The sequence below is a fragment of the Zeus faber genome (genome assembly GCF_960531495.2).
Source record: "Zeus faber genome assembly, chromosome: 5".
NCBI lineage: Eukaryota > Metazoa > Chordata > Actinopteri > Zeiformes > Zeidae > Zeus > Zeus faber.
Window position 1 is genome coordinate 30305343 of NC_137192.1, and position 13465 is coordinate 30318807.

Here is a 13465-nt window from a genome sequence, read left to right on the forward strand (position 1 = left end):
GGAACGCCAGGTTATTTCTGGTGCTATTTGACCTGCTGACATCTTTTTGTTTATGGCTTTTGTAGCCCAGGAGCACATGTTCCTGCAGCCTACGTATGCATGTCCGTGCATGCGTGTGTGTGTGTGTGTGTGTGTGTGTGTGTGTGTGTGTGTGCGCGCGTGTGTGTGCGTGCGTGCGTGTGTGTGTGCGTGTGTGCGTGCCTGCGTGGGAGGACGGGACGCTGACAGGAGCGCTGTTGACCGCCGGTAATCGCAGTGCGCTGATGCGTGCCGGCTGACACGGTGTTGACACAAAGCGCACCCGTGGCTGCAGCGGGAAAAAAAGGAAGTCGCCCGATTGGCCGCGCCGCATTTGTCTCGTCTCGCAGATAATATTCCCGCTGGACAATGTGTTCTTTGTTGAGACGCGACACCCAGAGCAGCCCCCACCCCCAACCCGTTACGCACAACAGCGGTTAATGCGTCCGATATGCGAGTCGCCGTCTAAGGATTCCGTCACAACACTCGACTGAGTCGGAAAGGAACCAAATCCCCTTTTTGAACAAGCTCTATTGTATCTAACACAATGCCAGCGTCAACACCAGACAGTCGGATAATGACAGCTGTAAATGACTGATTTCCTGCGTTTTCTATCCAGCTACAGAAGGGATAGTTAAGGATCCTCCTCGAGTGTGAAAGAAAGTCGGCCGTTTTTTTTTGCGAGGGGGAAGAAATTAGTCCTAACCGCACTTTCCACGACTACTTCCTGTTCACTCGGCGTTCCCAGTTGTTCCATCTCAACCCTTTTGCATCTTTCTTCCAGCTTACGGTCACGGAAATCAGTGTAGCGCCGTGGGGATTCCGGGTCTCTGGCTCGGGAAGGGCCCCGAGGGCGTCTGAGGATGGTTGCCGTGGCGATTGACGTCGGCCCCTCCTCCCTCTCTCTCCCCTCCTGGCCTATCAACGCCGACGCCCAGCGCGAGGAATACCCCCGCCCCCCCAGGGGCCACGAGGCTCCCGGTTCAGCACCTTCCGAACATGAACACCCGAGTTGTTTTCTTTTACCCTCAAACCATCTCACCACGGCTGTTCCGCCACACCCGAACCCTTACGCACACACTCACACATGGAGTCCTGAAAGGTGGCATTTCTTACTTCCAATTCGTTTTAGAGTCAGTCGGGGCAGAGAATATCTGCACCATATTAACGACAACGTCTCAAAGTGTGGAAAAATCAATATTTTGTAAGAGCCCGCGGACGCAATCTTTAGCGTTGTGGGCAAATAAAAGTGGATGGGTTCTGACACGCGTGGGAACATGAACCTGGCTCCAAATAACTCGATAGTTCTGTTTAAAATTCACCGCCGGCTCTGGACATTTAGAGGGTTGACTCTCGATCCATTAATAATTTGTTCGAGTGTGCTTACTCTTGACTGCTCCCCCTGAAAGCGCTTAAGAGACATTAGCGCTCTCTCTCCCTGGTGTTGTCTCATCTCGTCTGCCGGCGAGGAATCCATAGTTAATGGTCCCGCCAGCGAGTTAGGGAGCCGCACGGAACATTAGCGGCCCTCAAAGCCGAGCCGAGCTGAGCGGGGAACCGTCACAAAGTGCGGTTTGATCGTTTCGGGTCACCGGCGATGAGGGCGAACCCCTCGCTGCTCGGGAACGGGAGTTCCGTGCGCATGAGCGAGAGAGAAAAGGGTTTGAAGAGCCAACGGATTCCCCATCAACAAGTACCGACGCCGCCGCTTGTGGCTTGAGCCGGTCCGAGCAGACACCAACCGACTGTGTGTTTTGAATCTCCGCAGGGGGCGAAGCTGCCCATGTCCATCATCATAGTCGGCGTGGGACAGGCCGAATTTGATGGTACGGTTCTGATTTTCATCATCACTGCATCTTGTGTTGAGGTACATCAATGGGGACCGGGGCACGGCTGGCGGAGCTAGTTCTGTCAGGCAATTACTTGCTTTTGCTGCATTGCTGCGCCCGCCCCCACACACCTCCCCTGCATCCACCTGTTGGGCTCCACCCTTCGATCCGACGGGGGGTGGGGGGGGGGGATTCTAAGAGTTGTCTATCAGAACATATATTTAATTTCATAGGGTTCCTTTGTTCTCCTCGTTTTTTAGGGCAATCATTTAGAGAAAGACGACCACAGAGCGAGAGAATGAGGAAAGCCTTTTGCTTAAATAGAGGGGAGAACATGTAGGTGGGTGCGGGAATAATTGTGTAAGAAGCGCTTGAGGTTAATTGCTGGGTTTATGGTGCTGAGGGTGGCAAGGACCGAGCCGTAATTGCAAAGAGACCCTGACAAGGAAAGGTATTAGCCGATTAGACATGCTACGAGGAGAGATTAGGAGTGTGCCTGAGCAGCCTCACCCTCCGACGAAAAACAAAGTCGGCGAGATCCTTGTTTTTGTTTATGACGCTGACAGAATTTTGTGCCTGTCTGTCTGTCCGTGTGTGTGTGTGTGTGTGTGTGTGTATCTGTGTGTGTCTGTGTGTGTGTTCAGCCATGGTGGAGCTGGACGGTGATGACATCAGAATCTCATCCAGGGGGAAGCTGGCCGAGAGAGATATTGTTCAGGTAAATGTGTTTGGAAAAATACAACTTATTTTGCGCACACATGTCTAGACTTAGTCTGTGTATGCAACCTATTAGTCAGTGCTTATCACAGGTTATCATTTTGGGCGAGGGCTTATTCTTATTAGATTAGATTAGATTAGATTAGAGTCAACGTTATTGTCACTAGCAGAGTTCAGATACAGAACCAATGAAATGGGGTTGATGTCTAAACAGAAGTGCAAAATAAGCATTTAAATACCAAAGTGCTATTTGAGTACGCAAAAGAGTTATGTAGACAAAAGAAATGTATTATGTACAACAGTGTAAGGTTATAAATATAGGTTTGTCAGGAGTATAGGGGATTATGTACAGAGAGTATAAATAGACATTTTATATAAATACTATATATATACATGTAGTATATCTATGTATATTGTGCAGGTTTTGGTCAGGTTATGGAATATCAAAAAAAAGTTAAGTTAAAAAAAGTATTGTGCAGTTTTTTAGGTGATAGCAGCGCAAGGGCAATTGATGAAACAGTGCAGTAGTGAGTGTAAACAGTTATACAGTGCAAGGCAGTAAATGGAAACAGGTGAACATTGCAGAAAGTGAGATCCAACAGGTAAGTAGGTACCAACAGGTAAGCAGGTAACAACAGGCAAGCAGGTAACCATTTAAAAGTCCAGTGCTAGGGGGGGGGGGTGTTATTCAACAGTGTTACAGCCTCTGGAAAGAAGCTGTACTTGAGCCTGCTGGTGCTGGAGCGGGGGCTCCTGTATCCCTTGCCACATGGGAGAAGGGTGAAAACTCCATGGTTAGGGTGGGTGTCATCCTTGACAATGGATTTGGTTTTGTTAAAACAGCGGTCATGGTATGTGTTGCGGATGGGGGGGGGGGGGTATACAGCCAAGAGTCCTCTGGGCAGAGTTCACTACTCTTTGTAGTGCCTTGCGGACAGAGATGCAGTTTGTAAGTATGCTCTTAGTGGTACAGCGATAGAAGTCCGATAGAATGCTAGGACAAAGCTGTGCTTTCTTAAGGGTCCGTGCGCCGTGGAGGAGTTGAGGGCAGAGAGAAATTTTCTGTGTGGACCCCAAGGAACTTACATTACATTACATTACATTTAGCAGACGCTTTTATCCAAAGCGACTTACAATTATTCAAACACCGACGGACGCAGCCATCAGGAGCAATTAGGGGTTAAGTGTCTTGCTCAAGGACACTACAGCATGCTAGCAGGAGGAGCCTGGGATCGAACCAGCAACCTTTAGATCACTAGACGACCAGCTCTACCTCCTGAGCTACCATCCCCAAGCTAGACATCCCCAAGCTAAAGCTAGACACACGCTCCACCTCAGCACCGCTGATATTAAGGGGGGTGTGTGCCCTGCTCCTGGTTCTCCTGAAGTCCACAATGATCTCCTTGGTCTTCTTGGTGTTGAGTTCCAGGTTATTGTTTTTACACCACGTAGTTAGATGTTGAACCTCATCCCTATATGCTGTTTCATCCTCATCTCTGATCAGAGCCACCACAGTGTTGTCATCTGCGAACTTGATTATGGCATTGGAGCCATAAACAGGGGCGCAGTCGTGAGTGAAGAGAGAGTAGAGCAGAGGGCTCAACACACAACCCTGCGGCACGCCACTGTTCAGGGTGATAGTGGAGGAGGAGAGACTCCCCAATTTAACAGCCTGGGGTCTGTTAGTAAGGAAGTCCATAATCCAGTTGCAGAGTGAGTTGCTCATGCCAAGCTGGCTGAGCTTGGAGATCAGCTTGGAGGGGATCACAGTATTGAATGCAGAACTAAAGTCAATAAACAGCATTCTAACATATGTTTTGGGGCTATCCAGGTGGGTGAGTGCTAGATGGAGCACTGTGGAGATAGAATCCTCTGTTGATCGGTTGCGTCGGTAGGCAAAAGGGTACGGGTCCAGTGAAGGGGGCAGGCAGGCTTTCAGAAGTGAGAGGACCAGCCTCTCAAAACATTTTGCAATGATGGGTGTCAGTGCAACAGGACGGAAATCGTTCAGTTCCTTGGTTGTAGAGTGTTTAGGCACAGGAACAATGGTGGCAGATTTAAAACTGTCTGTGACTGTTGATTGGGCTAGAGACATGATGAAGATGTCAGTGAAGACACCAGCCAACTGCTCTGCGCAGGCTCGCAGCACACGTCCAGGGACTCCATCAGGGCCAGCAGCTTTCCGAGCATTCACCCTGTTCAGGATGTCGCAGACCTCTGAGGTGGAGAACTGCAATGTGTCCTCGTCTGGTGAAACAGCTGACTTGAAGGCGCCTCCTTGTTTTCCCGATCAAATCGAGCGTAGAAGTGGTTCAGCTCATCTGGGAGGGAAGTGGAGGAGGGTGGGGGAGAGTTGCATGGGGATTTGTTGGTGAGTGTATGTAGGCCTTGCCACATACGCGTGCTTGTAGTTGTGTTTGGCCCTGGATATTCCTTTCCTCAGATTGGATCTGGCAGAGCTGTAGGCCTCCTGGTCTCCCGACCTGAAGGCTGCATCCCTGGCCTTAAGGAGAAGGCAAACTTCTTTGCTCATCCAGGATTTCTGGTTAGGGAATAATTTCACTGATTTATGTGTCGTCACTCCCTCTGCACACACATTGAGGTAATCCATGACAGATTTGGCTACTGTGTGAATGTTGGTATGAGAGTCCCTGGTGGCATCAGCAAAAAACCCTTTCCAGTCAGTGTGTTGGAGCTGGTCTTGAAGAGTGGGATCTGCATCTTCCATCCGGACTTTAAGGTCTTTGTTGTTGGTTTCACACGTTTAATGAGAGGGGAGTATTTTGGCGTGAGAAACAGAGAAATGTGATCCGACTGACCAAGGTGGGGGAGGGGTGTGACTTTGTAAGCAGCAGCAACATTAGTATAACAATGGCCTAGAGATTTACTGCCTCTTGTGAAGCGAGTAACATTTTGGTGAAATTTAGGGAGAACAGTTCTTAGGTTGCAATGGTTAAAGTCTCCAGTGACAATAAAAGCCCCATCTGGATGTTTAGTCTGAAGCTTATTAATGGAAATGGAAAGTTCCTTCATTGCCGCTTTACTGTTGGCATCAGGTGAAACATACACAGCAATGGCAACAATGCAGCTGAACTCATGTGGATGGTAGAAGGGCCTGCATCTCACGATTAAATACTCCCTCCACACTTGTTGGAATGTCGTTGTTAAGCCAAGTTTCAGTGAAAAACAGGACGTTACAGTCCATAAGGCTTTTCTGTGTGCGTCCATATCTTGAGTTTGTCCAGCTTGTTGAACAAAGAATGCACGTTGGCAAGGAAAATGCTAGGCAGCGCAGTTCGGTACTGGTTTAGTCTTAGCTTAGCACGCACTCCACCTCGCTTACCCCGTCTCTGCCTGCGGTCGCGTCTCCGTCTACGAGCCTTTCCGGTCGGTAAGAATTGTCCATCTGGTCGCGGTGATCTGATCAGCTCCGGAGGGAGCTGTTTGAAGTTTAACGGGTGATCCAAAACTATGTTCTTGCAGCTTTGATGTATATCCAATAGTGAGTTTCTGTTGTAGGTTTGTTTCACTCGAGTGTTTTGAGGGAAAACAAGTAGGAAAGTCAGATAAATAAACACTAATTCGCAAAATCCAGAGAGACGCCAAGCTGCACGTTGTCCACGCACCGCCATCTTTGACTCTTTATCTGAATTATATGGATTTGGCTGGAAACGGTTGGAGCCTCCATCTCCACTATGTACAATGTGATTTTGTCGACTTTGCATCCGTGGTAAGAGATATAGTGTGGTAAACTTCCAGAAACATTGTGATTTTTCCCACTATTAAACATTATAACAACAGCGTCACTCATGAGGACAAGCATGGACACAGTGGGAAACAACTGTTAGCGAGGCTGAGCGAAGGCCGACTACCTGTGCATGATGGTAGAGTCTGAAGAGTTTGGTTCTGTTGAACCTGTTGAATTGAATGCCCACAATATTCTGTTAATTCTGACCAAATTAGGTATTTAGGTGGATTGCAAAGTGTAAATCAGTCTCATTCAATATGAATTATGCAAAATGCGTTGACCTAATTCATTCGTAATTATTTTAAGTTTGCGATGAATACCCCTTTTCCACTGCACCAAAAACCTGGTAACACCAGCTAAAATCTGGCATTTGTCACCAGTGTGAAAGGAGAAACCCGGGTCTTAATCCCGGGTCAAATGACCCTGCAATAGACAGAGTTTTAATCGGTTCCACCTCCGATAGGCTCTGATGTGAACAGGACACCCAGGTCGACCCGCTCATTTTGGCCCCTTTACCTGCGCGATGCAACGAGCGTTGAAACCCCAGACGCTGGCGCATAAATAGACAGGAATATCCATGTTTCATTTCATCATTTCATATCCCACTTAGAATCCAAAATCAAAATCAGAAAAAAATTTCCACATGGGGGACCAAGGAATGTTGGGTGTGGGGATCGCACCGTGGGGACCACAGCGGAGAACCCCCCACGCTCCCCGCCCGTCCCCACTCCCCACCGCCGAAGGACCGGTGAGCACCGGCAGCATGGAAGGTCCGTGCTGCCGGTGCTCCATGCTGATCCTACTGTCGTGTTGGGTCATTCATGAACGAACCGAAAAATGTTTTTTTATCAAGTTTTACAGTTTGTAATGTGTGTGAGAGTTTCCACCTGCCACATGCGTTTTCAGGGCCCTCCGGCACAGAGACACAGAAGGTGATGGATTGTAGACGTCAGTTTACTGTAGAGAGGAGGCTAGGTCGAATTAACCAGGAGCAGATAGAACATGTCATGACAGCGCTCCTCTCCTGAGTGAGTGTGAAGATGGGGGTTTTAACCTGTTGCTCGTTAGCCCAAACAATGAGCAACAGGTATGCAGCCACCCTGACCTGATAGATCCAGATCAGGTGTGGCTGCTCAAACCATCCCATCTCCACACCACAATGAGGTTTGTCAAAGTTACTGTCTCCTCTACTGTTTTGTTCCCAATCACACTGGAACCATGACACGCCCCTTTTCCGATGCGTTTGTGACATCAAACGGGACGCACCAGAAAAAATCAGCATTTCTTCTGGCAATGGGAGAGGTGTCAATCGCCTTTTTTTTAGCGGGTTGACCTGGGTTTGAAAAACAGGATGAGTCGCAATTCAGTTTACGACTCAAAGATTCATTCACTCCCTCGCTCCCACACCCACTCACTGTTTAAAAACTTAAATGGGACCCATTAAGCTCCTTTTTACACATGTTAGTAGGGGTCTCTGAGGTCCCCAAAACATGTCTTTGAATCTCAGGTTATGCATTCGAGCCATTGTGACATGCCTCGAAACCCCAACTGTTCCAAAACGGGCTGTTTCAGCGTGTGTAGCCTTAATTGTGAGTGAGCAGCCAAGCCCCTAGTTCTGAGCCAATGGGGTTCGAGTTTTACTCCGGGCTCCGTTTTATTAACTCTGCAAACTTTCACTGATTTCACCTCACCAGTGCACCAAAACCTGTTTCTGAATAAAAATTTGAGGCGAGAAATAAGCAATCCAGCTGCTGTATCTTCACTCATATAACTGTGTATCTGCCAGGCCTCATTTAAAAGTTTGTTCTGACTCTGGTTGCCGCTCTCCAAGCTTGTGGGACACAGACTTTGCGCCGCGACATCGCACGCAGGGATTTTTGTTTCATGTAGACGTCGGAAAATAAAATAAACACAGCGAATGGGATGGAGCGGACAACCATATCAGGAAATTGGTGACCAGCTGACATCAGCTCGTGCAAAGAGTAGAAAAAACCTTTGAAAACGGAGCGTTCAGAGCGGTCAGAAGCCTGAGCGTTTTGTTCACAGCGATTCCTTTGTCATTAATTTATCTAATTTTTGACACTTGACCATGTCTAATATGAACATCCCACATTGCAACACTATATATATATATGACAGAAAATAAGGAAAAACATAATACGTCCCTCTTAAGGAGCTTGTGGGGGGCGTTGCCGGGCAACTTGAGGCACATGCGTGACTCTAGGCTTCCAGCTCATCTCATTCGAGAGTGTGTCTGGCTTCAGTCACAGTGTTGCGAAGGAAACGGGCGAGTGACTCTGTCGGTGGAGTGAACCCTGACCCCCGAGTCATCCAACAGGAACAGAAACGACCACATGTTTTCTCTGCCCTGTAGTTCGTCCCCTTCAGAGACTACATGGACCGGACAGGTAACCACGTGCTGAGCATGGCGCGGCTCGCCAAGGACGTCCTGGCCGAGATCCCCGACCAGTTCATCTCCTACATGAAGAGCCGAGGGATCAAACCCAACCCCGCGCCGCCGCCGTACACGCCGCCGGGACACACACACCACCACACACAGATATGACGCCCCTCACCCGCCCCTCCTGCATCTCGGTTACGCCGAGGACTTCCAGCTGTGACGCCCTGCTTCCTCCCGCGGGAACGCTCGGGAGATGACAGCGACAGGTGTCGGATTGCGTGATGTGTGCTCCCCAGTGACTGTTGAAGCAAAGTTTACTTTATTTTTTTTGGGTGGGGGGGGGGGGGGGGGGGGGGCTCGGTTTGTATATCGTGATTTATCTATTTGGTTCGGTTCTCGCCAAGAGAGACCGATGACGCCCTTTTCGTTGATGTTCCAGGAGCGTTTTAATAGACAATGGCCCAGTGACTGTTTCATGTCCACTTTGACAAAGGATCGTCCGAATGGTCATGTCGTGATTCCAAACTCGTGCCTGTCTGTGGATGTTCTACTAAGTGTATCAGGAGAAACGCACCCAAATGTCAACCTTTGACCTGCGTAAGCCTTGCTTGTCAGTCATTGATGTGGCTTAATAATGTGGTCCTTTCTGAAAAAAATTTTTTTGGGGGGGATGGGCATTTCAAAATTATTTTCATACCTGCATCATTTCGACAGAGGGAGAGCGAAGGGCGGGGAGTTTGCACTTTGTTTCGTTACTTTGAGGCTTGCAAACAAGTTTTCATTACTTCCAACACAATTCTTTATTAGATAATTGTTGATAAAAGCATGTTGTATTATGTATCATTATTAAATAATAGGATAATTTAATGAATATAAAATAACTAAAAACCCCATATTAAAGTATTTGTTGTTGAATGTTATTCACAGTGGCATGGAAGATTGATAAGCTTTTTATATGTTGAAACCATAAAATCCTAAACATTGGGGGGTGGACGGCGATTGCTTTGCACAAATGAAATATTTATGATACAAGCACAACAGAATTACCACTCTCCACTCTCTGTTATGGTTACATGACACATTCCATAATATTAACAATATCACCATGTTCATTCTGTTTATCCCTCAATTATGCTATTGGACAAAACAGGTTTCTATTTTGTTGAGAGTATTGTAAAATATGTTCATTTTAAGTAGATTAAATTAACATCAGCCATTTTATCTTTATTTATAGTTTAATATATATATATATACACAGAATATACATGCAGTTTATTCACACACTGTACCATATACTATATATATATATATATATACACACGGTATATTCATACAGTATATACACACACTGTAGCATATACTGTATATATACTGTATAGTATATATACATATATATACACACAGTATGTACACATACAGTATATACAAACGCCGGACTATATACTGTATATACTGTATATACTGTATATTATATATATATATATATATATATATACTGAATTTGACTTTCAGTTCATACAGAACTAACAGAAAAGGTAAAAAAAGCAAAAGTTAAATTTAAGGAAAATATTTACGTAGAATCCTATACATAAAACATAAAAATGAAATAGAAAACTATATAAATATATATATATATATATATATATATATATATATATACACACAAACATTAATTTTAACCGCAATCTGACCATTTACAGATAGAGGACAGTGGGAATAAAGCTTGAAATATTACGTTGTTCCATTTCTTATTTGTCCATCTTCCTATCTATCATCTGTTGAGGAGACAAGTCATACTTTATTCTAGCTCCTGATCAGGCCCTGTTTGAATAAACTGAGGGGAATGTTTTCTATTCAAACATCTGCAATGTAGCACACCACACTACCACCCACAGCTAAGGCCTTAATAAAGTGAAAAGACTATTTTTCAAATTGTTCAAATCAGTCCAACTAAAACTCGTCATCAGTGGCCGAAATGAAAAAAAAAAAAAAAAGTGGTAATTTACTTGAAGATGTTTGTGTCGTGTAAGGGGTAGGCTAGGATGAAAACATCAAAATATGTGGGTAAGGACCCACAATAGAGCATCAAATGTGTGGTTTATACATTGATAAAAAAGGAAGTCTTTTTTCGCGAGAGGAGTCCCTTTTATTGTATTTGGTTAAGGCATTTAGGTTGAAGTTTGCATTAGAAATGTTTTTTGGTTTTTTTTTCCTGAACGTTCTATTATAAACCATGAAGTCTGCAGTAAATGTCACTATGGCAGCGCCACCCACACAAATCCTGTTTTTCTAAGTATAAAACGTGTCTGCATCTGTACTTGGGTATGAAGGTGGAGGCGAGGTATAAGGTGTATTTTATACAACAACACTCTGTCAAATAGTGAAGAAGCCCGTTTGGATGGCGTGCATGTGACGTGGCAGCGAGATCCATGGACTGTTTGCTATTCCTTCTCTTTTGTGCCTGACAACTTCCTGCTCCTCAAACAACGTCCTGTAACAAGCTCTCTGCGGTGGGAAAACTGTAGCCGACGAGCATGTTACAGTTCCGAAGTTTTTAATTTTATTTTTTAATCCTCCTTTTTAATGGTGTTGTTTATATCTATGGGTTTCTAATTTGCATGGTTCCTGTTTTTCTTTTGAACGGGTTTTTATTGTACATGATTGTTGTCATATGGTGGGTTGTGAAATGCTTTGTATTGGACTGCCTTAAATGAAAATGAATTAAAAATATGATTACTTTTGTAAAAGCCATTTGAGAGTTTGATTTGAATGGACAGGCACTATTTCAAACTCATCAATCAGTGGTAATGTTGCTTTGCTATACAGGGGAAATATTTATATTTATTGTTTTGATATATTTGACATACACATTCACACATTCACATGATATTTATTATTCCTAATGTTTTCATTAAAGCCAAATGCATTGACTTTTCTTGTGGTAAAACATTAAGTTCTAATGCATCTCTGAGCAAAAAGTCCCAAAAGATTTATGATGATGTATTTGTAGTTTACTGTAGGTCATTTCCATGGAAATTCTAGTTAAACATTATATGTACAGCTAAACTATATACACTGATCAGCCACAACATTAAAACCACCACTTATAACCACTAATACTGTGTAGCTCCTCCTCGTTCCACCAAAACAGCTCTGACCCGTGGAGGCACGGACTCCACAAGTCCTCTGAAGGTGTCCTGTGGTATCTGGCACCAGGACGTTAGCAGCAGATCCTTTAAGTCCTGGAAGTTGTGACCAGGCCACGTTCTTCCATTGCTCCATCACCAGTTCTGATGCTCACATGCCCATTTTAGTCGCTTTTAGTCGCAGTCAGCATGGGCACTCTGACCTGTCTGCGTCTACGCCTTCGCTCCCAACGTGCATCAATGAGCCTTGGCCTGTCATCGGTTCACCTGTCGTCCTTCCTTGGAGCACTTTTGGTAGGTAGTAACCACTGCATACCAGGAACACCCCACAAGACCTGTGGTTTTGGAGATGCTCTGACCAGTCGTCCAGCATCACAATGTGCTCCTTGTCAAAGTGGCTCAGATCCTTACGCTGCTTCAACACATCAACTTCAACAACTGACTGTTGACTTGCTGCCTGATATATCCCACCTCTTGACAGGTGTCATTGGAACCAAATGATCCATGTTATTCACCTCACCTGTCACTGGTTTTAATGTTGTGGCTAATCGGTGTGTACAGTTGCTCATTGCAGAAGAGAGCACTATGAAGAAAAGGATGAATAGCTTTCAAACCCAAGATTCGAAAAGCAAACAAATACATCACTTAAATAACTGCTCGACATGTTTTTTGCAATACATTTAGAATTACTTCTTCATAATTAAGAACATGGACCGGAGAATGGTAAATAGATATTTTTCCTCCATTACTGACAGTGATGAATTTAAAGTTCCACACATCTAATAGTATGAGAGGTCGGGTAATACTGTATATAAGTGTACTTAAGAGAGTATGATGCTGTGTGTGTGTGTGTGCGTGCGTGTCTGTCTGTGAGAGAGAGAGAGAGCGTATGATTTACAGCCTAATCGGGGAGAAATATTTGCTGCTCCTATTTCGCTGCAACCAGAGTGAGTCTGAGTGCTGTTGGACGGCAGCCTGACCTCTAATCCGTCTGGGCGTCGTCCACCACCAAGCGTCTAATTCAGGCCCTGGTGTAACATTCAGACTCCTTATACACACGGCCGATAACAATCACAGAAACACAACACATTCGATATGCACAGTTGTACAGCAGCCATTGGAGTCGCATGTTTAAGAAGCTATTTGGTTTATAAATTTGCAGTAGGTCTAGGGAGTGCTGGTAATTCAGAAACAAATAATAAACCAGAAAATCAAGCAATTATGTGGTTACAGTGGTTATGTGGTTACAGTGGTTATGTGGTCACAGTGGAGCTTTTCCTTTTTTCGTCTTTCCAAGCCATTTCCCTATAAATTAAAAAAAAACGGTTTGGTCGTTTGTACGGTGGAGTTTAAGAGAAATCATGGCCTGGTGTTAGGGATGGGATTTATTTATATGTCATGTCAGCTAAAAAAAAACAACAAATTGATTAATTACATTTATATGCAATAAAAGCAAAGACGGCTGAAACTTTGTTTTTTGCAACTAACAAAATTCAGGTCGGTCGAAACTCAAATCGAAAAGCGCAAATGTTACAACTGAGCCTTAGTCACAGTGAATTCTAATCGAAACGTGTACAACACCAGAGCACTAACTACAAAAATATAA

The 13465-nt window shown here is 45.0% G+C and overlaps 1 protein-coding gene across 2 annotated transcripts in view; it reads left to right on the top strand.

Annotated features, from left to right (window-relative positions):
* Nucleotides 1–8878, top strand: part of cpne5b (copine Vb) — a gene marked incomplete at both ends in the record, with an annotated part of 123435 nt that extends 114557 nt beyond the window's left edge. For both annotated transcript variants that reach the window (XM_080000308.1, XM_080000307.1), the window contains 3 exons: nt 1787–1844; nt 2492–2565; nt 8687–8878. In XM_080000308.1, coding sequence (XP_079856434.1) covers nt 1787–1844; nt 2492–2565; nt 8687–8878 — 324 coding nt within the window. The remainder of the gene's footprint in view (nt 1–1786; nt 1845–2491; nt 2566–8686) is intronic.
* Between the last annotated feature and the right edge of the window lie 4587 nt (nt 8879–13465).